We start from the raw sequence: 23,724 nt of genomic DNA, 5'->3' as shown, positions 1-23,724 counted from the left end.
TTGGCTTTTTTCCCTTTGTATCCTTAAAAATTTATACAAACACATTTTAAAACTTTTTTCTTTTTGAAAAAAAACATAAATCAAAAAGTCATTTTCTAAAAAGAACCCAAACACCCCATGGAGCTTTATATCATCTAGGTAATGTGTGCGTGTTATGTGTTATTTAAGGAAGAAAAGGATGTTTGTACTTCAACATTAAAGTATTAAAGTATTGTAAATTGTTAATTTTTTGATAATAAATAAATAAATATTAGAACTAAAAGAAATAAAAAAAAGATTAATAAATGATAATATAGTAATTTTAATTCGGTTAGGCCGTTAGGGACTCAAGACTTACCGAAAAGATACGGTAAAAACGGTCCAAATTAAAAACAAAAATTAGAACCAAACACGCAATTTATCGGAGCACGTAATTTACCCTTGAATGTTTTTCACTCCTTTGTTTGTACATCTCGAGGTAAAACGAACCCGGTTAGTTTCCATCGCTCCACCGGGGATTCGACCCTGCCTTCTCGACCCCCGAAAACCTCGCCGGTGTTCAATCTCATCTTCTTGTCGATTCCTATGTTCCTATTCAGTCTTCACCCACGAAACCCAAACCCAAGCGATCATCGTTACCCTCTCTCTCTCGCTCTCTCTCTCTCTCTCTCTCTCTCTCTCTTACGAATTGGTTATTCGATTTGTGGATTCTTATTCAGTCTTGGGGTTCAGATTTCTGTCTTTTGAACTGAGTTAAGGTCGTGATCGGTTTCTTGATTTTGCTTTTGTAGGTTTCATTGTGGGTTTTGGATTTCAGATTTGTTGGCCGGAAAATGGAAGGGTGGCAGGATTTACTCAGCCGGATTTGCTATTAAAGGTAAAAAAAATTCCCATCGGTTAAAAGTTAGTGTTGCTATTTTCCGCAATTTTGTATTGGAAAAAATAATTCCGAATATATTCTTTTTATATGGAAACTTTCGTAAATCCCTTTTAATACTAAATCTAATAATAGTATTCGAAAATTTAAGAACAAGTGGTCCTTTACGTGTCCTGCATATAGTTGAATTTTCTATACAAAAAAAAAGATCAATTAAAATGATTCTTTCCGTGACGCAAATCCAATCTCTACTATAAACAACAATAAGGATCAGTAGTTCTGCTCATTCATTTCATCCCCATCTCTACTATATTCTCTGCTCTTATCATAAGCAATGGCTGAAATCGTTCTTTCTGCCTTCTTAACGGTGTTGTTTGAAAAGCTGGCATCAGAAACCCTGAAGAAGCTTGCTCGCTCCAAGGGAATCGATTCCCAGCTCAAGAAATTGAAGAGGTCATTAATTCAGATCAAAGCTCTTCTTAATGATGCTTCTAAGAAGGAAATAAGTGATGAAGCTGTTAAAGAATGGCTAAATGGTCTCCAACATTTGGCTTATGATATAGACGACCTACTGGACGATCTAGCAACAGAAGCCATGCGCCGTGAGTTCAGCACCAGCAAGGTAAGAAAGCTAATCCCAATACGCTGCACAAATTTCTTACTACGTACTAGGATACATGGGAAGTTAGATTATATTACAACCCAATTAGAAGGATTAGTAGAGGAAAAAAATAGTCTCGGCTTGAGTGTGATAGGAGAAAGCCCAAAACATGTAAATAGAAGATTAGAGACCTCTTTGATAGACACATCTAGCATTGTTGGGCGTGAAGGTGATAAGGATGCGTTGCTCCACCAACTATTGGGTGATGAACCATGTGATAAGAACTTCAGCATCGTCCCAATAGTTGGTATGGGTGGCATAGGTAAAACCACTCTAGCTAGACTTCTGTACGACGAAATGCAAGGGAATGATCACTTTGAACTCAAAGCATGGGTTTGTGTTTCAGATGAGTTTGATATTTTTAGTATAAGCAGAACTATATTCCAGTCAATAGACGGTGGAAACCGAGAATTTAAGGATTTAAATCTGCTTCAAGTTGCTTTAAAAGAGAAGATCTCAAGGAAACGCTTTCTTCTCGTTCTCGATGATGTTTGGAGTGAAAGCTATGCCGATTGGGAAATTCTAGAACGCCCATTTCTTGCAGGGGCACCTGGAAGTAAGATTATCATGACAACCCGGAAGCTGTCGTTGCTAACCCAACTGGGTTACAATCAACCTTACCATGTTTCGGTTTTGTCACATGACAATGCTCTATCGTTATTTTGTCAACATGCCTTAGGTAAAAGTAACTTTGAGTCACATCCGACACTAAAACCATATGGTGATGGTATTATTGAAAAATGTGGCGGTTTACCATTAGCTTTGATTGCACTTGGGAGGCTGTTAAGGACAAAAACAGACAAAGAAGAATGGAAGGAGGTGTTGAATAGTGAGATATGGGGGTTAGAAAAGGTAGATGAAATTGCACCGGCTCTTAGACTAAGCTATAATGATCTCTCTGGCTCTTTGAAGCGGTTGTTTGCATACTGCTCCTTGTTCCCAAAAGACCATGTGTTTGATAAGGAGGAGTTGATTCTATTGTGGATGGCAGAAGGGTTTTTGCGCCAATCAAGCACAAGCAAGTCAGTGGAACGCTTGGGTCTTGAAGGTTTTGACGAGTTGTTGTCGAGGTCATTTTTTCAACATGCCCCAGAAGACAAATCGTTGTTTGTGATGCATGACTTGATGAATGACTTGGCCACATCTGTTGCTGGAGATTTTTTTTCAAGGTTTGACATTGAGATGAAGAAAGAACTTCATCAGGAGGCTTTGGAAAAGCACCGCCATATGTCATTTGTTTGTGAGAATTATATGGTTCAGAAAAGGTTTGAGGCACTCAAAGGAGCTAAAAGTTTGAGAACATTCTTAGCACTGTCTTTTGGGGTGATAGAAAACTGGACAACATTTTACTTATCAAACAAGGTCCTGGATGACTTACTGCAAGAGTTTCCATTGTTAAGGGTCCTCAGTTTGCGTTATCTTAGCATAAGCGAGGTGCCTGAATCGATTGGCAGTTTGAAGCACTTGCGGTATCTTAATCTATCTCGAACTCAAATCACACATTTACCGGATAGTGTCTGCAACCTCTACAATTTACAGACGTTAATTGTTTCTGGCTGTAAGAGTTTGGAAAAGTTGCCCGGGAACTTCTCAAAGCTTAAAAATTTGCGGCATTTTGACATGAGAGATACTCCAGAGTTGAAGAAGATGCCGTTAGGGGTTCTTGAGTTGAAAAGCCTACAAACTCTTTATGGGATCGTTATTGAAGGAGACGATGGATTTTCAATCAGCGATCCTAAAGATTCAAAGGATCTCCAAGGGAGAATTTCCATTAAGGGGCTGGAAAAAGTGAAAGGCTCAATGCATGCACAGAAAGCGAACTTATCTGAAAAGAGGCTAAGTGAGTTAGAGTTGGAATGGAGTGATGTATTTAATGGTTCTAGAAAAGAAACACTTGAAAAGGAGGTGCTTAATGCGCTAAAGCCTTGTAGTGATAATCTAAAAAGCCTCGAAATTGTGTCATATGGAGGTATAGAGTTTCCAAGTTGGGTTGGGGGTCCCTCTTTTGGTCGGTTGACTTGTGTCTCTATAATTGGTTGTAAAAAGTGTACATATCTACCTCCACTTGGGCAGTTACCATTACTTAAGGAGTTGTATATTGCTGGGATGGATGATGTACAAGCTGTGGGTCCGGAGTTGCTTGGGACTGGTTTTGCATTCCCGTCACTTGAAAATCTAACTTTTCGAGATATGGTTGGGTGGGAGGCATGGTCAACCAGTGGTGGGGTTGTCGATACAACGTTTCCATGCCTTCAAAAGCTTTGTATTGAAAGTTGCCCTAATTTGGTTAGAGTCTCAGTTGAATCACTGCCTTCACTGAGGGTTCTGAAAATAGTTGGTTGTGGTCATGAGGTGTTAAGAAGTTTGGTTTGTGTAGCTTTATCGATCACGATTTTGAATATAACTTCTATTAAAGGACTTAATGATCAGGTGTGGGGAGGTGTTATAGAGTATCTTGGGGCAGTTGAAGAAGTATGTATTACAAGTTGCAACGAAATAAGATACTTGTGGGAATCAGAAGCAGAAGTAAGTAAGTATCTTGTGAATCTAAGGAAGTTGGATGTATGGAATTGTTCAAATTTGGTGAGTTTAGGAGAGAAAGAGGAGGAGGATAATTGTGGGAGCAACCTAACATCTCTGACAAGCTTATCTGTAATGGATTGTGATAGCTTGGAGCATTGCAGCTGTCCAAAAAGCCTCAAGTCACTTACCATCGAGAATTGTAATAAATTATTGGAAAAGGAGTTGGTAGGAGGACGAGAGGAGCCTCTGATCAACTCAAACATACTCATGCTTGAATCTGTATTCATAACTGATTGGCCAAATCTAAAATCAATCACTGAATTGAGTTCCTTCAATCATCTCACCGAACTCGAAATAAGCAATTGTCCAAATTTGGAGTCATTTCCTGACCATGAGTTGCCAAAACTCAATGTGTTAATAAGTCTGGCAATAGTATATTGTGAGAATATGGATGCTTCCTTTTCTGGTGGGCTTTGGCCTCCAAAATTGTGTGGACTTACTATAGGGAAGTTGAAGAAGCCCATTTCAAAGTGGGGCCCACAGGCTTTTCCAGCCTCACTTGACGACCTGACTTTAATAGGTGGACAATCGGAAGATGTGAGTAATATCAGTCAGTTGTCCCATCTTCTTCCTTCATCTCTTACTGAGCTTCGCGTAATCGAATTTGAGAAAGTGGAATCAGTTTCAAAGGGACTCCAACACCTCACCTCCCTCCAGCATCTCTCAATTATTGAATGCCCTAAGGCAATAGATCTACCAGAAATGTTGCTGCCTTCACTTTTGAGTTTGGAAATAAGGGGATGCCCAAATCTGAAAGAAATGAGTAGTAAAAGAGGCTCCTACTGGCCCCGCGTCTCACGTATTCCCTGCATTGACATATCCTGAGGAGTTAAAAACTTAATCTGAAGGTATGCTTCTCCCTCCACCTTTGATATGTTATAAATATAATAATTGATTTCGTTTTCTTTCAATCAACAGAATGCAAATCTTTTATCAATATAAGCATGTATATAATAAAACATATTTTTTGCAACCCAATATATGGTTGCTAACATGGATATGCAATTGCTTCTTTTTTTGTTTTCTAGTTCTTCGATATGATTGAAGTTGTGTACATGGAAAGCCCACCATGAATTCCAAAATAAGTCAAAATGGTTAACAAATGTAAATACTTCATTTTTTAAGTAAAACAGCTGATTCGAAATTCTAAAATAAAATTTGAACTACGATTCATCATAGAGTTTGTATTATTCATTGAAGTTGTTTGATTTAGATTTTGTAATCTTTGTACCAATAATTAAATAAAAATGTACAAATGATGAATCGCTTTACACATGAGTTTTTTTTTTTTTTAACTAATGTATTTCCTGATAGCTACCGATTCCTTATCCATTTAAAAATGTTATTTTTATGTTTTTTATTCAATGATCCATATAAACTATGAGTAATACTAACTAAGCCCATTACCATCTATTGATTTTGATTTATTCTGCAGTCTCTGTGTTTGAGATTTTGACCGGAAACAGAACAAAAACATGCATGGGAGACCATCTGCTCTTTCACGATGTTGAAGTCACAACGATTTGTACTCTTTGCGATGTAATTTTGACTTTTATCGGAAGTTGTATGACTTTAGCAACTCGTCTTGCTACTTTTGAGAAATTGAACTCACTTTCATTGGGACTCCAACACCTCACCTCCCTGCAACATTTTACCATTGACAACTGCCCAAAACTGTTGCTTCCTTTGTTTTTGAGTTTGAGAATGTATAGATACCAAAACCCAGCATAAAGTATGTTTATCAACTAGTATTTGAGCCCGTGCTTTGCTGCGGGTTCTTACGTGTGTTTTTCGTGTGTATATCATTGTTTCCAAAAATAGTAAAAGTTTAAAAGAAATGAGCATTTTGATTTATCAAAAGTTCAGAAGAGTTTAGAGATTATTTTTGAAAGTTCAGAAGAGTTTAGAGATTATTTTTGTATGATGGATGTTTTTGAATAATTCACAAAAATGTAGGGACCATGAATATAGAAAGAAGTAGTACATTTTACATTTTAAGTAGTGATTTTGTGAGTAGTTTTTTGCCTCCGCACGTTGCTACAGGTCCAATCTTTTTTTTAATTGAATTTAATAATTTTATTGATAAAAGGCTAAAAGCTGCAAATGGCAAATAAAAATAAAAAAGATATCTATTGTAAAGGTGTAAGAACATTATATATATATATATATATATATATATATATATATATATATATATATATATATATATATATATATATATATATATATATATATATATATATATATATATATATATATATATAGGGAAAGGATCAAATGAGAACACCTAAAAGGTTGAGAACGCGAGAACAGTTCTGGACCAATCAATATATAAGGGCATATAAGTAATTGTATATTTTAATTAAATTAAAATAAAATAAAATCAATCAAATTTCCTTAAATTTAGGATCAGTTACCAAAAAAGGAGATATTTGATTTTTTATTTTTCTTATTAATGAAATATAAAAAACATTTTTATCAAAAAAAAATTAAAACTAAAAAAATTTAACTTTTTCTCTTAATTTTTTTTTCTCATATTTCACGTTTTTTTTTTAAATTAATAGAAATCCAACCCCAGATCAATACATTTGTATTCATAAACGATTTTTTTTTTTCAAAAAAAACTAATAGTACTGTCATCACAAATGAATGCATATCAATTTACAAGTAATCCACTGCCTTTCTTTTAATTAACTAAAAATAAAAGGGGTGTAAAAATTATCATTTCTTCATAAAAGAGTACCTTTAATCATAAATAAATACACTTATTTATACATGATTACATTGCTATTTACAAATGAATACATTGTTATTAACAAATGAATACCCTGGTATTCACAAATGAATAAAACAATACCTCTAATCATAAATAAAATACACTCATTCACACATGATTACACTGCTATTTACAAATGAATACATTGTTATTAGCAAATGAATACCCTGCTATTCATAAATGAATACCCCTCTCACGCATATCATCAAACAGCTTATGTGCACAACCTTTTACCTTGAATCTAATTACAACATTGTGTGGCTATCTCTTCCATCAATTGTAAGGGCTGTCACTTGAGCCTTCAAAGACCCACTTCAGCCTATCGAGTTCGGCCAAATCAAACAAGAACAAAAAAGAATAGCCTATTGAGTTCTGCCAAATCAAACAAGAACAAAAAAAAAGGAGCCCTTACCTATTTTTGAATCGTTGCTGCCCTTCTCAATCACCAAACAACCCAATATCGGGGCTTTTGTCACTGGAGGCGGAAACCAATGGCAGACCCCACATCCCGCTGTTTCCATTCTCTTTTCTTCTTCTCTTTGATCCAGCCAATCACCAAAGATGCCCCATCTTCGATCCACCGAGACCCACAACCCACCCCTCGTTGCCTCCTCCTTTCCTCCTCTTTAGCCTCGTCGACCACGGAGACGAAATAACATAAACTGATGTCTTGAACGAAATAACATAAATAACTGATGCCTTGGTTGTTTACGCTAACCCTAGCGCCGATCTTCGCTTGATCTTCGCTGGACTTTCTTCTTCTGAAGCAGAAGCCGATGTCAGATCGTCGATAATTGTTGTGGAACTAGAATCCAATGTCACTGATTTGATACGTGGATTCAAACCTGAAGTTGAAGTAAGACGGCAGTGGATCGATCAATGGGAAGATAGGGAAGAAAAGGGAACCGAATTCATTGAGAGAGGCGTTTATTTTTAAACCCTAAAGAGAGAGCGAAGGAGATAAAGATACATGATTATGAACGGAAAGAGGAGAGAGGGTGAGAAATTGTAGGAAATATGTAAATTTGCAGTTCCTATTATGCCCTTCTGGCAATTTAAAAGTTACACTTTAATGCCCGTAGTTTTAGAATTTTTCATAAATCGCCCGTTTAATAATAACCTTAGATCTAAATATTTAAATGGCCCAGATCTGTTCTCGCGTTCTCAACCTTTTAGGTGTTCTCATTTGATCCTACTCCTATATATATATATATATATATATATATATATATATATATATATATATATATATATTAAATCCAAGGGACCTTATGAATAGTAATCTTTTTTTGCTTTAGGTTTTTACCACAAGTATTTGATGAATTTGACATTTTTAGTCCTCGAAGTGAAAACTTTTACACTTTTAAGTTTTGACTAAGTTTTTGTGCCTTTAGACTTTTGCCACAAATCTTTAGTGACTTTGACACTTTTCATCCTTACAGTCAAATCTTTTATATTTTGATGTTTTTGCCACAAATTTTTAGTGACTTTGACACTTTTTAGCCTTGCAGTAAAAACTTTTACATTTTGACATAAAAAAATATAAAAAACCTCCTTTAGACTTTTGCCACCATATTTTTCCAACTTTGGCAACTTTCACATTATAGCCACAACATTTTTCGTTTTTTTTTTCCATCAATGTTCTTTCTTTCGGTTGTACACTTTTGACATCTAATTTTAGGGGCTGTCGGTTTTCTCCCTTATTTGTGGCGATTTACACTTTCAACACATCTTTTACACCCCGCTCCCGAGTTGTAGCAAAGAAAAGAAGAGAAGAGAAAAGAAAGTAAGGAGAGAAAAGAAAGGAAAAAGAAATTGTCATTTGTGCTCCCGAGTTGGAGAGAAATGGAAGGAAAGTTAGACATTTTGTTCTTTCTTTTCAAATCCTCCCAAATCGGGAGGAAAGGTAGGAGGGAAAGTTTTCCTTCCATTTCCTTCCACTTCCTTCCTTTAATGAAACTCGGGAGCACCATTCTCTCTTGCTTTCCTCTCATTTCCTCCCATTTCCTTTCTTTTCTCTCTTTAAGTTGAACTCGGGAGCGGGGTGTTAATGTTTGCCGATATTTAACTTCTATGACATAGTCTAAAAGCGGCGGAGCTGCGTGTCCTTTTGTAGTTTAGATTATATGCGTAAAAAGCAAAAAGACAAAGGAAAAAGGTTATAAATGGTAATATTGTAGATGTTGGTAGAAAAATATATAAGGTTGGTAACATTGTATATACCGATCTTGCAACATATATTTACAAAAACCTAGGTTTTTAGGATAAAAATGAAAAAAAAAATAATGTTAAAGGGCCGCAAATGGCAAGTAAAAATAAAAAAAGGTATCTATTGTGAAGGAGGTGTAAGAACACATGAATTATAGGGGTAAAAAGCAAAAAGAAAAAGGAAATATTTTGCAAATGGCGGGTTAATTAGATTATAAGGATAAAAAGTGAAACAAAAGAAAGAAAAAGGAATTGTAAGTTATTAGGGTAAATTAAACCGATCGTCCCTCGTGCAAGTGCCAGAAAGCACGTTCAGTCCTAATTTTCAAAAATTAATTCGAACTATCCCTCATTTGGTTAAAAGTTGCAAGCTTCATCCCTCTGTACATAAAAAGACCATTTTGCCTTTATTTATTTCTTTTTGATTTATTTTTCTGTTTGTTTGTAATTATTAATTATTTATTGATTTATTTATTTAAAAAATGGTAAATTACACCAATCGTCCCTCGTGCAAGTGCCAGCACGTCCAGTCTCTATTTTCAAAAATTAACTCGAACCATCTCTCATTTGATTAAAAGTTGCAAGCTTCATCCCTCTGTACAAAAAAAGACCATTTTGCCCTTGTTTATTTCCTTTTTATTTATTTTTCTGTTTGTTTGTAATTATTAATTACTGATTGATTTATTTATTTAAAAAAAACTTTTAAAAAGAAATGGGGCCCTAAGCAAATGTTCATAACCTATGCCCCTCTTTCTTCTTCAACACCTCTTATCCACCATCACCACCCACAGTGGCGACTCCGACGACACCTTCGGCCGACTTCAATACTCATGCGACATCTCTGGCCGACTCAACCAAGCCACCCCTCCCCTTTCTCCAATTTCCTTTTTTTTTTCTTTGAATTTGATCGGTCATATCCACCTCTTTCCTTCTCTCTCTCATACACACATACAGACTACTCTCTCTCTCTCTCTCTCTCTCTCTCTCTCTCTCTCCTCCCCTCCCCTCCCCTCTCTCTCTTCACTATCCTCTTTCTAATCTCCGACACCTCCACTTATCACTGTTAGCATCTCCTATAACCACCATCGATCATCATTTAAATCTCAAAAAACGAACCCTAAACTTGTAAATCGGAGAAGAGGAAGATTTAAATCAGAGAAGCAAGCTTAGATCGAACCCAAATCTTCTCTATCAACGACGAAGATGGAGAGGGGATCACATTCCATGTGGTGTTTGAGATGGTTTTCAAGGCTTGATTGCGTGGCATTTCTAGACGGTTTTGGTGAAGGTGAGGTTCATAAATGTTATTGGTATTCAGCAACATGTTTGATTGTTAGGTGGTGGCATTTGAAGGCAGGGATTTTCAAGGATGGTAGCAGCAACGGTTGCTGTTTTCGGTGATGTAGAGGTTAGAAACAAGTGGTGTAGAGGTTGGGTTCCATGGGCGATCTGTCAGTGAAGTGGTTCATGGTGAAGGCGGTGTTTGGAAAAAAATGGTTGATAGTTCTGTGAATAGGGGAGGCTACAGAAAAAAAAAAAAAAAAAACGGTCGGATTTTGACTTTAAGGGATGTGCTCCGGTGGTGGTTGGTCGGAAGTGGTGGACCAATGGTTTTTAAGAGTTAACAGAAGCGGGAGGAAGAGAGATAAGTAAAAGGAAAGCGGGGGTAGGGATGTTGGGTTTGTTTTTTCAAATTAATAATAATTATTATAACATTTAAATTAATTGGAAATGAAATACAAAAGGGCATAATAGTCATTTTATGACTTGTAAGGGATGAAGTTTGCAAATTTAAACTTACGAGGGATGAAGCATGCAACTTTTAACCAAATGAGGGATGGTCCGAATTAATTTTTGAAAATATGGACTAAACGTGCTTTCTGGCACCTACACGAGGCACGATTGGTGTAATTTACCCAAGTTATTATGAATAGAAAGGGTCATTTCTGTAATTTATACGAAAACAAATAAAGTTTGTATGTCCAGAAAAATCACGTGTATATGAGTCTTCCCTATTATTAAGTTGTAAACAATGCATTATAGGAAGTACTTTTAGCTCCAGTATTTTCATTTCACAAACTCAAGGTTGGTATCTCCATTCCTAATAATTGTCTCTCCTAAATGCCACTTGTCCCCTCCTTAAACCCCCCAACAATCCACGTGTCATTCTTCTGCCTCTATTCTCACTTCTTTTCCCGCCCATTTCCTACTTCAGGAATGTATATCATATCCTAAAAATTAGCTCTTTGGTTACGTTATTGTCCCTGCATTCAAACAAATTTTGAATTTTCAATTTCATATCTACTCATATCCCATATAATCAGCATTGGTTTTGAATTAATTGATCTTTTACCAAATATATAGCCATCAAATTAGGAATTAAATCACAATTAGAATATTCTCTTCTCCTATTCATTGCATTTATAAATACCGAACCCCTAAATATTTTTATATGTTTTGACGACTTTCTGTTTCTTCATCTCTACAAAGTGCAAAGTACCATCTTTTATCGTACATTTCAATCCATAAGGTTAGTGTAAAACAAAATAATTATACTTTCTTTTATTCTGTTTATTTCTATCTTCTTCTCCATCAGGTTGGTGTAAAACTACTTTGCAATGAACTTTAAGATCTTATATTGCACTATACATTAAATTCGAACATAAATTAATTGTGTATAATTTTTTACTCGCAGTGCAGTTTTTTTTCCTCAATCTGACTTTCACAAATGACTGTTTTGCTACACCATGATATTTAAATAATTATAATTCAGAACCATATTTGAATAAATTAAAAACTTATGATAGCAGTAAAAATGCCTGTCATAGAATACATATGTGCTTATCCAAATCTCCATCTCCATTCTTAATAATTGAGATAAAAGGGAGGTATCTATTGAGGCAGTGAATATATTTTGATATTTTTTTTCTCTATTGACTATTTTGTTTATAACCTGCAAACTAATTGTAGGAAAATAAATATTCATAAAAGAAAGTGGGGCTGTCCTATACAAGTAGGCAATAATGCTTTCTTCATTCAATTAAGTTTGAAAACAAAATTAATTTGACTGCAATTTTCATATTCATAGATTTTCAGAATTCATTTCCGCAAACATTATTTACTATTGAGATTACATATGATATGAAACTCTTCAATCTGACTTTTACCAATGACTTTTTTGCCCCTTTATTTGTAATTTAGCAATTTTGGCAAAACATCAAGATCCCATGAAAAGGAAGTATGAAAATAAACAAAAGAAATAATGTGTACAGAATTTTGGCAATAATGCTTTCTTTTGTCTTATATAGTTTAAAAGTATACTTCTTTTAACAATTTGCAATTTGGACTTCTTTATGCAAGTAAATAATGACACTTTGACTACTTTTCATATGCAAAGTCAGTTTCAATATCTTACAACAATTTGTAGTAGTCTAAATTTCTTATTGACACCGAAGTATGAAGTCACACACAAAATTTAGTTTTATTATTCTAATTCTTTCTTATGAGAGTAGAAAAATTACCTGTCATAGAATACATATGTGCTTATCTTGTCTCTTATTTAATTAATTTTTATTTTTTCTCCTTTTATTGCAGATAAATGGCAGCACCAAATATTAGCTTCATATCTGATATGGATGTAACTAGGGATGACTTGGCTTTCAAGCTTCATGTCATCTCCATCTCCATGCTTAATAAAAACCTCCTTTAAACGCCACATGTCACCGTTTTACTCCACCTTCTTGCCACATGTCACTTCCACACCTATGTTCTGCCTGCTTTTCCCACCCATTTCTTGCAGTTAAACATCAACATCTTCATCTCCTATTAATCAGCAAATCAGTTATAATACTCCAACATTCTATCATTGAAAGCATTATATTCACGTTTGAATTTTGTACATAAACTAAGTATAAAGATATGATATCAGTTATTGATAATTCAATCACATTATCTTTTACCAAAAATAACTCCAACATAATAGGAATGCAATCGATCTCCTAAATTATTCTTTATTGACATTTTCAGAGCTATCAATCGATACTTCTTCTCCATCTCTGCAAACTACCATCTGCATTCACACATTTGAATCCATCTGGTTAGTATAAAACAAAAATTTGTTCACTGATGTCAGTTTATGTGATGTACAATATCTTTTTTTTTTCTTCTTCACCTTCTGTTTTTAATACCTTCCTTTGATTATTTATGTGGTAAACAAATGGTATAATGTCAATTTATGATCATTTACACTTCTGTTTCTGTCCCTTTTTTTGAACAACCTAATATTTGTTAACAACCTACTAACACTTTTCGGAAAACTAATCATTGAGTTCCACTTCCAAGTCTATTAGCATCTACGTATAGATATATATTGATCATTCCCTGTACTGATTCTCAGATTTTTTTAAACTTTTTTTTATTATGGGTGTCTTCTATAACCCAATTCTTACCTGCAAAACTTCCATCAATGAAAATAACAAAATGATGTAAATTAAAATAAATAATTTTTTTACATAATAAGTGAAAAAATGAGTACGTGAAGTAAATATATATTTTTCCTTTTTTGCTTTCAGAAGTAATAATGCAACAAGAACAGAGAAAACTCTCATCGATTTCATGTAGATTCTTTCATTTCTTAGATGTTTTCACTTGTATGTAAAGAAACAGTACGGACATCAGAATGTCACAAACCGAGGTCCTACCTAAGCATTCAATGATAGTGAGCATAAAAAAAGATACAATATTTATGCTATAGGGAAAATGTATGCTATTTTTTCACTTAATAACTAGTACAACAATGAAATTGGCATGTAGTAGCATTCTACAACTAATACCACTTGTGTCCCTTAGCTTACTGTTGTATGTTTTTTTCTGTTCATTTGTTACTGTGTGTCAACTTACATTGATTTGTTAAACTTTATATATGTTACTGCGTGTCTATATATATATATATATATATATATATATACCCAACAGTTATTAACAATTTACTTAGCACATATTATAGCAACCTACTTTTAATTCTTTAATTTTTCTTCATGTAACTGTTATTCATCCCAACTTGAAGGGATCATTTAGGTATTAATTATTATTTTACTCTAATAGTGGATGGTTTGGTACAATTAAAAGAACAAAGGGAAAATAGGGAAATTTGGTCCTGTAATGGTTGTTACCAAAACTCCAACATTCAATACAACTAAAATGCTATTTATTTTTTATTTTTTCCATTTGTTTACTCAACGGGCCAAAAATGTAATGTAGTTTTGTTATTATAATTACATTTAATACACATTTAGCATTTTTAAATTAAAAAAAGACCATATTACCCCTACTAACTTTTCATGTTTTGGTATTTCTACTTATTTCTTAGGGACGTCATATATAAATTTTTAGTACTTTTTATTATTCCATTTTCAGTTTTTCCTATTAGAGCCATATTCTTTATAAAATTATTTCCTATTATAGCCATAGACTTTATAAAATGATTTCTTAACTAAAACAATGCCTTAAATGAAAAAAATAGTAAAACAGATCTTTGTAATATAGAAGTATGGAACTATGATGTTATAGTACACAAATAGTTGTAAGTAAGTTGTTGTATGCTACAACTATATGACTACAACTGGGAAGAAGAGACTTACATGTATTACTACAACTGGGCAATTGACTTTTTCTACTTTATCAACATGAATGATCATTTACACTCTCATGTATTAACACACCAAGTCACCAACCAATTCCTAAAAACATTTGATAAAAACGAATATTTAAATGGGAAAGCAAACACAACATATATATTTCATTTTAATGAAATTCATATGAAAAAAAATTAATATGGAGAAGTTGTTGTAGATTAGAAGTATAATCATATGATCCAACATAAAACAACGTCAACTTTATCCCAAATAAAAAAGAACAGGATGACCAAATTTAAATCTGAATTATTAAGGGAAAAATAGTTGAAGGGCATTTTGGGAATTAACTTAAAAAAGTTAAACCAAAATGTCACTTTCACCGGATATGAATCCTACTTTTCATTCCAACATTGCATTAAACCATAATTTTCTTTTCTTTTTGGTGAAATGTCTCTGAGTAGATCTTACGAGAGACCACAAAATTCAACAATGATATTTTTAATTAGAAAAAAGACCATATTAGCTTCCAAAACCCCAACTCAAAATACAAAACATGTGCATCCACTTGTGCTGGATTCAGCTATGTGTGCAACTCTCAATGGGCGCATAGACAATACAATCTGTATGACTTCCTTTTGCTTTTGCTTACAAGTGAATAATTGGATTTAACTTTTCTTACTATTTTTTATCCTTATTCTCTTTTGTATTTCATTTTAATCTTCAATTTTCTTATTTACGTTTATAGTTTAAGTTGAATTTAAACAAAATTTCTTTGTAAAATGAGATTGTATACACAAAATATGAAAGTAAATCATTAAAATAAATTTCTTTTTAATTTTGAATATAATCGATCAAGAATAATCTCCTAATTTATAGCATTTTCGATTTTCAAAACTGCAGAGTTATATTTGGTGAAAAATTTCAGAGTACCTGATCATTTCAAATACACCCAGTCTTCATCTAAATAACGTCTTTTGGCTATCATGATTATTCCTGCATATTCAACAGGTAAGTGATTATATGTAAATATTTATATTTTCATAGAATAATAAAGAAATGTGAACAATAGATTGAGGGATATGTTGAATCTTAGCATTGTATTTGGATTAACACTTCCAATTTCACAGCCTTGGTCCTGATTTGCAATCGACAACTGCAAAAGGTGTTTAATCTAATTTGTTTGGAACAAACGATGGTATGATGTGTGCCGAAGAAGTGAGTTCGCCTTAAGGTTTCTGGTATGCAGTCTCTGCATACACATTTGGGGGTATAGGGTTAGTGCAAGAAATTGGGTAGTTTTTGTGCTACCGTACGTCTCTCAAAAGGGTTATTGGTATACGGTTAGTAATACTGTACGTGTTTCACTATAATTTAAAATTTAAAATATCATTTTGCAATAATTTATATATTATGGTCAACAATTCTATAAGTCAATCTAATTTATATATCATTATACATGTGAACATTTTAATTAATTTTTTTAAACGTACTAAATATCATCAAAACATATTAAATATAATTTATTAAATATAAATAACATAAATATGTAAATTGTAAATTGTTTCAAGATAATCGATTACCCACTATAATTTTGAAATATCATTTATTTACTATTCGAGTAATAGGAGATAGGCCTGGCAATCGTGTCGTGTTCGGGTTGGCGTGTCGCGGGTTGGTGGGTTTGGAACATAAACCCATATATGACCCGCCAACCTATTTATTTATACGGGTTCACAGGTTAGCGGGTTCATGGGTCAGATTTGGGTTCATGGGTCCGAATTTTAGACATTTAAGTCTTAAGCATCCAAATGAAAAGTAAAAACATTCATAGAAACATGTTATAGACTTAGCCTTATAGGTTACGACTTACGACCTTAGATCATCCACCACGAGTCAAAATGTCAAAACAGTCAAATGGTCTATGAATAAATGATATATATTATATAACACTTATTAAATATTAATACTTGATACATAAATATATTTAAAAATAAAATAATTTTTTTATTAAGAATATAAACGGGTTGGCGGGTCAACCCATTTATTTTTTGAGAAACCCATATATGACCCGTTTAATAAACGGGTTGGCGGGTTAGCGGGTTGGCGGGTTGAAAAACTCAACCCAAACCCATTTATTTCGTGTCGTGTCGCGGGTCGTGTCGCGTGTCGTGTCGAGAATTATCAACTCTAATAGGAGATACGAATCGTCTCTAACAATTACTCTAATATTATTTATTTAATTTTTAAATTTACTTTATTATTTTTTATTAACTTGTGATGGCCATTGGCTATTTGAATCACTTTAATTATTAGCAGATATAAGGATTTTTATCCGTATTGAAGTTCGATATTGTGTATAAAGAAGTTTTAAAAATTTTATAGAAACATTGTATAATTTTATTATTTATATCAATTATTTTATTAATTAAATTACCGTCAGTTCACCATTTTAATTCATAATTTTCTGTGTTTATTTATTTTTATTATATTATAATAGTTTTTAAATGTCATATAACAACGTCATTTACATGATCATAACTTTCTCTTTTAATATATATTCAAATTTATAATGCAATGTACAAAATCATAACTTTATAACATATATACAAATACAAATTGTCTAACAGATATTCAAATTACTTTACTTTCATAGTTTCAATTAATCATTATATAATATGAACTTACCGGCAAAACATCTATATTTATAAATTTTAAAAAAAAAAAGTTATCATTGCTCAATAATTACCTTATAACTTAATTAAAAATATATTTTTTTTTCCTTTCTTATCCGTGATACCACGAGTTATAACCTAGTTTGTATATTTTTATAATATCAGAAAGTTACTTTGTTGGTGAACGTCATATAGTTGTGAACATGTAAGAGTTATGGTTGTAAAATAGATCAAAATGGTTAATAAGTTAAATACTTTAAAATTCTAAAAACATAAATTGTAGATTTCGAAATTTTAGGACTGGTTGTAGAGTTTTCATTACTCTAAATGCATCTATCTATTGATCTGCTAAGATACCATGATGATATTGAAATGATTAAAATTGAGAAGAGTATAATTCTTATGTATAGGTGAAAAACTACGTATTCAACTACTGATAAATTGGGAAAGGATTGTGCTTAATGAGAGAAACAAACTTTGACTCTTTTGAAGTTGATGGAGAACCAGCACTTGAATGCTCATTGGTAGGGCTGGTTACATTAAGGTATAAAATGAAATGTTCATTAGTAATAGCCTTCCTTAGACTCTTAGCTGGAATATCATTTAGTATTTCTGAGATTAGATTATTTTGTGTTGGTTGGGTTCAAATAAATGAATATTCGAGATTTATGGGTGATATGATATGAATTGCATAAATTTTGGTGTCAAGTTCTAAATGAATTTACTCAGGACAAAATCACAGAACTTAACATTTTAAGACTTGTTTTAGACTATCATCTTTATTTCTCTTTCAGATTTTGTTTTTTAAACTTTCAATCGCAGATAAGTGCGGGCAAAAATCTTATATGTGCATGTATCCATAAGTACATAAACCATTGAGCTTCCCTCTTTATATTTCTTTTAGTAAAATCTTTTAGCTACCTTTTTAAAATAAAAACTTTACAAGCTAATCTAAACAAAAACTAGCCATGTTCCCCATGACTGATTTGATGCATGGTGCAGCTATTGATAACAGAGATTTGGATTTTTGTAGCATGCTTATTTGGTGCATACAAAACTGGTTGTTAATCTAACCAACTATAGCATTGTGCTTCCAGATTGTATTTCTTACTATTATATTATACATCTAAAGATTATTATAATAACAAATCAAATGAAAGTAAGTTGCTATTTGTATGCGGATGACACCCATGTAATTGGGGAAATTTTTTAATTGTACAACGATGTAAAATAAATAAATGAAACTAAGATGCTATTATGGGAGTTTGAGAAAAAACCACATGGCACATGTTATGGTTAGATATATATTTTTATAAAATTAATATTACAACCTAATAAAGAGGAAATAATAATCTACAATATATACCACAAACTATTGTTTTTGGTTATTTCTAATATCCCCCTTAAGCGAAACGGTGGCGGACCCAAACGTAGCATGGCACGAAAAAAGTCGAACGGAGTATGTGGAAGACTTTTGGTTAAGATATCAGCTACGTGATGCTGAGTGTGCATAAATTTGGTGTACAGTTTCCCGGATGAAATAAGTTCATGAATAAAATGATAAACGAGATCAATATGCTTTGATCATTTCTTCATGCATGGCTTGAAGCCATTTAGGGTTCTTGGAAGAGTACTTGAAACCTTTTGGATCATGTTCTGAAAAAAGTGTTATATGTAACAGATGAAATTCAAGACTTTCCAAATCCGCCATATATTTGTGTTTAAAGCACTTGCTTTTGCTAGGGTAGTCATATAGTGAATACTAGATATGTGAGGATGTATCGAACCATTATTAGTGGCCGAGGAGGGATGAAATTCATGCATACAGGGCTGCTCGGAATTTGGAGATGAAGGTTTTGACATGGGGGCTGGTTGTTGCATACAACCTGAAACGAGTTCGTTAGGAGCTGAATTTTGCAAGACTATAGGAGATGATTGTAAGTCAATATGGGGAGCTTTATGCAATGGCATAGCCAGGATTTTGTGCTTTGTGCTAGGGTAGGCCAAAAATTTTACAAAATATAAAAGAGTAGCAAAATACTTCAAATGATAACAAAATGTAATAATGTATGCATTTTAAAAGTAAATTGTTCATTTAAGTTGCACACGACACTCTCTTACATCATTAAAATCGTCTAAAATAGAGTCTATACTAAAAATCTTAGGGACATCTTTCTCGATGTAAAGAATCAGATTATCAGTAATAAAATCATCATCCATTTTATTACGCAGTCGATTCTTCACAATTTTCATGGCGGAAAATGCACGCTCAGTAGTTGCAGTAGACACCGGTAGGGTCAACACAAGCCGAATCAACCTGTCAATAAGATAGTAATGACTCGATTTTCCTGTCTCTACCAAACCTTGACATACTTCAACAATAGATGACAAATTCCCTAAAAATGGATGGTCCTTCACATCAGCTTCAAAGTGCTTCAATTGAAATTTTAAAACATCTATTTTCTGTTCTATGAAATCAAGATAATAATATTTTTTTTTGCAAGTTTGCAAATAGAATCAGAATTGAAGCATTTATATCCCTCTTTCGGATCCAAAGAAGCACTAAGTTCTAAAAGCTATACAACTCTTTCATTGAACTTTGTGTCAATTTCCTGTAACTGAAAATCAATTGTTTCATTAAATATATCAAAATGACAGTGATGCTCAATAGTAATATGACCTCCCTTCCTGTTGCTTCTCCCTTCAAAATAAGGATCTTTGAATTCTGGAATTTCAATGTCATGTTGCTTACAAAGCTCAATTATGTCATTAAGAAAAGAGCCCCATTCATTATCCCTAAGGGTTTCAATCAATTTCTTCGTATGGGAGACCATTGTGATTGCACTTATGATGTTTTGTGACTTTTGTTGTAAAGCTTGACAAAGAATATCAGTAATTCCCAAAATCTGTTTCATCATATGTAAAATGAAAACAAACTCAAAAGATGTCATTCTTTTCAATGCAATACTAGCATCACCTTTTGTTTAATAATTAGAGCCTGCTTTTTTATGTTTTCCAAAACTGTACAAGTTGGATTATACATCCGAAGAAGACTACTAATAGAATTATAATGTGAGCTCCAATAAGTTTCTCCGGCACACTTTAAAGTACCAATCTGATTAGCCCCTTTACCACTTTCAATTTCACCAGATTCTAGCAATTCTGCAATTTTAGCAGCTTGAGCAGCTTGTAGCTCATCTTGGCGTTTACAAGAAGCACCTACGACATTCACAATGAAAGATAAATTTTGGAAAAATTCATGTATAGAGTTTACTTCTCTAGCTGCTGCAACCAATGCAAGTTGTAACCTATGGGCCATACAATGTATATAATAAGCACATGGATAATCCTTAAGAAATAATGCTTGTAATCCCTTCCATTCACCACGCATGTTGCTAGCTCCATCATACCCCTGTTCACGAAGATTCTCAATGGCAAGCTTGTAAGAAGTAAGAGTTGCACATATAGAAGAATACAAAGTGGAAGATGATGTATCTTTGACATGGACAAGATCAAAAAATCATTCTTGTATGTAACCTTTTTTGTCAACATATCGAAGAACAATGGCCATTTGTTCTTTCTTACTTTCATCACTTGCCTCATCCACGATTATGCAATATTTAGAATCACAAATATCTTCAACTATCTTTTTTTGCACTTTCTCAGCAAAAACATGTAAAATTTCTTTCTCAACCTCAGGTGAAGTATATTTTGTGTTGCTGGGTGCATTTTCTAAAACGACATTTGCAACCTCTTCATCATAGGAAGTCGTGTGTTTAATCAACTCAATGATGTTCCCACGATTTTTCTCATCATGTCCCCTAAAAGCAATCCCCTGAAATGAAAGAAAACAACATCTATTGATGTTTTCACCTTAGCCTATTCTTTACAATTTGATCAACAAATTGTTTTTGCATCACTTTATCAATATGTACTGATTGATTCATCAAAGTATCACAAAATCGTACATCAATATTATGTTGAGAGTTTGACCCTTCTCCTATATGTTTAAAAAATGAACAATATTTCCCTTTAACTTTGTTCCAGTTTTTAAAACCCTTGATTCTAAATGCATCATGACCATTATGTGTATTTGATTCTTCAAGAAAAAGATAGCAAAAAAAAACAATATGCATTATCTTTAGTTTTAGAATACTCAATCCAAGGAAATTCGAACCATTTATATTATTTATATTCTTACATAAATTCTTATTCTATCATATATATATATATATATATATATATATATATATATATATATATATATATATATATATATATATATCTAATTTAAAATTATGACACGCAAATACGTGTCATCTTCATTTATGACAGGGGCTTCAATGATATGCAATGTGTGTCCTAAACGCGCGTCTTAAGGTTACGACACCCAAATGTGTGTCGTCTTCCTTTATGACAGGGCATTCCTTGATACACATTGCGTGTCGTAACTGCGTGTCGTAAATTCATGTCGTAAATGCGTGTCATAAATACGCGTCGTAAATGCGCATCATAAATAGACGACGTGCAAAAGCGTGTCATCTCTCGTTATGACAGGGCCTTCCTTGACACGCATTTGCACGTCATCTGAGCATTTTACGACACGCATTGAACGTTGTAAAATGTTGTTTTTCTAACAGTGTTTTTTGCAACATCACAAAATTTTGTAACCTCGTATTCAAAATTCCGAGCATGATGCTTTAAATGCTCTTCATGTTTCTTCTCAATCTGCTCCGTATCCAGCATTAGTCCATTCTCCTATTACTTGAGCATGATATTGTTGGATTAGTGTCTAAGTCCATAACTATATTTGGTATATACTTGACCCGATTGAGCATGGTCCTTTTAGGTTGCCTTCACCAAAGCAACTTGACAGGAATGATTTATGGAGAAAGAGGATATTATGGTTTATTAATATATTATTAGAATAATATATTAAAAGAGAAATTATATTAATTAGTTAATTAATTTTGGTTAAATAATTAATTAAGAATTAATTATTGTGACTAAAAGAGATTAATTAATTAAAGGGGACTAGATTGAAATTATTGGATAATTGAACAATGGGATGTGAATCTCCTTGGATTATAGTATGGACGAAAATAAGAGGGAAGCCCATCTCATTTTCGTCCAAGGCCTAGATTCTAGAAGATTTATTGGACTGCTTAAGGCCTAAGCTATCCAATTAGAGTTTTGACTGAAACCCTAGCAGCACAAGTATATAAAGACCCCTAGGGCTTTAGAAATCTGCTACCCTTGCCTCTAAGAGTTCTAGAGCCGATTTTCAAGAGCCTACATTCCTTCTTCAAGATCATTCAATTGCTTGTGGTGTTTGTAAGCCATTAGAGGTGTTACATTTGTGACACTAAGCTCGAAAGTTTGAAGATTCAAGATCTTTGCTACACAACAAGAGGTAACATTCTTATTTGATTAATTATGTAGATCTTAAGTTTTTGTAGTATGCTAGATTAGGGTATTCAAGTCTTGGATAAATTGCATGTACAATATAGAAACCTAGATCCAAGCATTAGGGTTTTTGCATGAGCACATAAGATTGTTCTTTTGTGTAAAACTCCTCAGTGGTATCAGAGCCTTGATTGGTTTCTATTGTATTTGATGCCTTGTATGTTCATCTTGCTTGCAAAATCTATTTTTTGGTACTCTGCCTGACATACTCAACGAGTCACTTGCTGGAATCGGCGAGTCAGCCCAACTCGGCGTGTCCGGACGTCAGACAGAGGGAATTTCGGGATTTTATGCCTATTTTGCTATGGAATAATTGCCAAAACATTTTTAATTGATAAATACAAATTTTATTGATATTGTGTGATTATCCTTGTCAAAATAAAAGATAATTTCAAATCAATTGAATAATTATTTCCTTATATGATAAAAATTGATTATTTGAATTATTTGATGAATTATCTTGCATAAAATTGGACTAGGTCAAAATTAGGTAACCACCAATTAATTTTTTAATTGTATTATTTGAATTTTGATGTAGAATGTTCCTGATAAAGTTTTGAAAAGTTTCAGAACTTGTCTTCAAGCTTTGAAATTTAAATTTTTGATTAAAAGTTTAATTTTGAATTATTTAAATTTCAAACCCTAGAATTTTACAAGTTTAAAATTCAATCCTTATACTATCTTATAATATTATAAGACTAATATATATATATATATATATATATATATATATATATATATATATATATATATATATAATTAATGCTAGTGTTACCGTTAGTAGGCCTCATTCACGAAGCCGATCTATAAGGGGGTATAAGGTTGTTGCCTATAAAATGGTAGCTTGATGGGTGTCCACTCTCACCCAC

At 33.0% G+C, this 23,724-nt stretch overlaps 2 protein-coding genes and 2 long non-coding RNA genes across 6 annotated transcripts; 2 read left to right on the top strand and 2 right to left on the bottom strand.

Moving 5' to 3' along the window:
* The first annotated feature begins 407 nt into the window (after window positions 1-407).
* LOC111883319 (putative disease resistance protein At3g14460) lies at window positions 408-5,969 on the top strand. 3 transcript variants are annotated; one of them, XM_042900401.2, is made up of 3 exons: window positions 408-856; window positions 1,249-4,948; window positions 5,536-5,969. In XM_042900401.2, the coding sequence occupies exon 2, from the start codon at window positions 1,452-1,454 to the stop codon at window positions 4,923-4,925; it is 3,474 nt and encodes a 1,157-aa protein (XP_042756335.1). In that variant the 5' UTR covers window positions 408-856; window positions 1,249-1,451; the 3' UTR covers window positions 4,926-4,948; window positions 5,536-5,969. The 3 variants fall into 3 exon arrangements, with proteins under 3 accessions (XP_042756335.1, XP_042756334.1, XP_023735417.1); XM_042900400.2 differs by having other exon boundaries at window positions 1,239-4,948; XM_023879649.3 differs by lacking the exon at window positions 408-856 and having other exon boundaries at window positions 864-4,948.
* Window positions 5,970-11,036: 5,067 nt separating this feature from the next.
* On the bottom strand, window positions 11,037-16,045 carry LOC111883318 (uncharacterized). Its single transcript, XR_002847408.3, has 5 exons — window positions 15,648-16,045; window positions 14,724-14,822; window positions 13,044-13,153; window positions 12,606-12,906; window positions 11,037-11,348 (listed from the first exon to the last, which is right to left on the bottom strand). It is a non-coding gene; the product is annotated as an uncharacterized LOC111883318 (long non-coding RNA).
* Window positions 15,149-16,029, top strand: LOC128132683 (uncharacterized). The gene is made up of 2 exons (XR_008231126.1): window positions 15,149-15,339; window positions 15,618-16,029. It is a non-coding gene; the product is annotated as an uncharacterized LOC128132683 (long non-coding RNA).
* Window positions 16,046-19,480: 3,435 nt separating the features above from the next.
* Window positions 19,481-22,135, bottom strand: LOC128132931 (uncharacterized). The gene is made up of 6 exons (XM_052769941.1): window positions 22,028-22,135; window positions 20,927-21,224; window positions 20,711-20,884; window positions 20,367-20,608; window positions 19,972-20,295; window positions 19,481-19,852 (listed from the first exon to the last, which is right to left on the bottom strand). The coding sequence occupies exons 1-6, from the start codon at window positions 22,133-22,135 to the stop codon at window positions 19,481-19,483; spliced, it is 1,518 nt and encodes a 505-aa protein (XP_052625901.1).
* Between the last annotated feature and the right edge of the window lie 1,589 nt (window positions 22,136-23,724).

Source organism: Lactuca sativa, chromosome 3, assembly GCF_002870075.4.
Source record: "Lactuca sativa cultivar Salinas chromosome 3, Lsat_Salinas_v11, whole genome shotgun sequence".
Lineage (NCBI taxonomy): Eukaryota > Viridiplantae > Streptophyta > Magnoliopsida > Asterales > Asteraceae > Lactuca > Lactuca sativa.
The sequence above is the reverse complement of the archived record's forward strand: the minus strand, read 5'-3'. Positions and strand labels throughout refer to the sequence as shown.

Coding starts and splice junctions, on each gene's coding strand:
- LOC111883319 (XM_023879649.3), top strand. CDS start 1,191: ATGGCTGAAATCGTTCTTTCTGCCTTCTTAACGGTGTTGTTTGAAAAG.
- LOC128132931 (XM_052769941.1), bottom strand. CDS start 22,135: ATGCTGGATACGGAGCAGATTGAGAAGAAACATGAAGAGCATTTAAAG. Junction 21,225..22,027: donor GTGATGTTGCAAAAAACACT/GTTAGAAAAACA, acceptor CTTTCATTTCAG/GGGATTGCTTTTAGGGGACA. Junction 20,885..20,926: donor TCGATATGTTGACAAAAAAG/GTTACATACAAG, acceptor TCCATGTCAAAG/ATACATCATCTTCCACTTTG.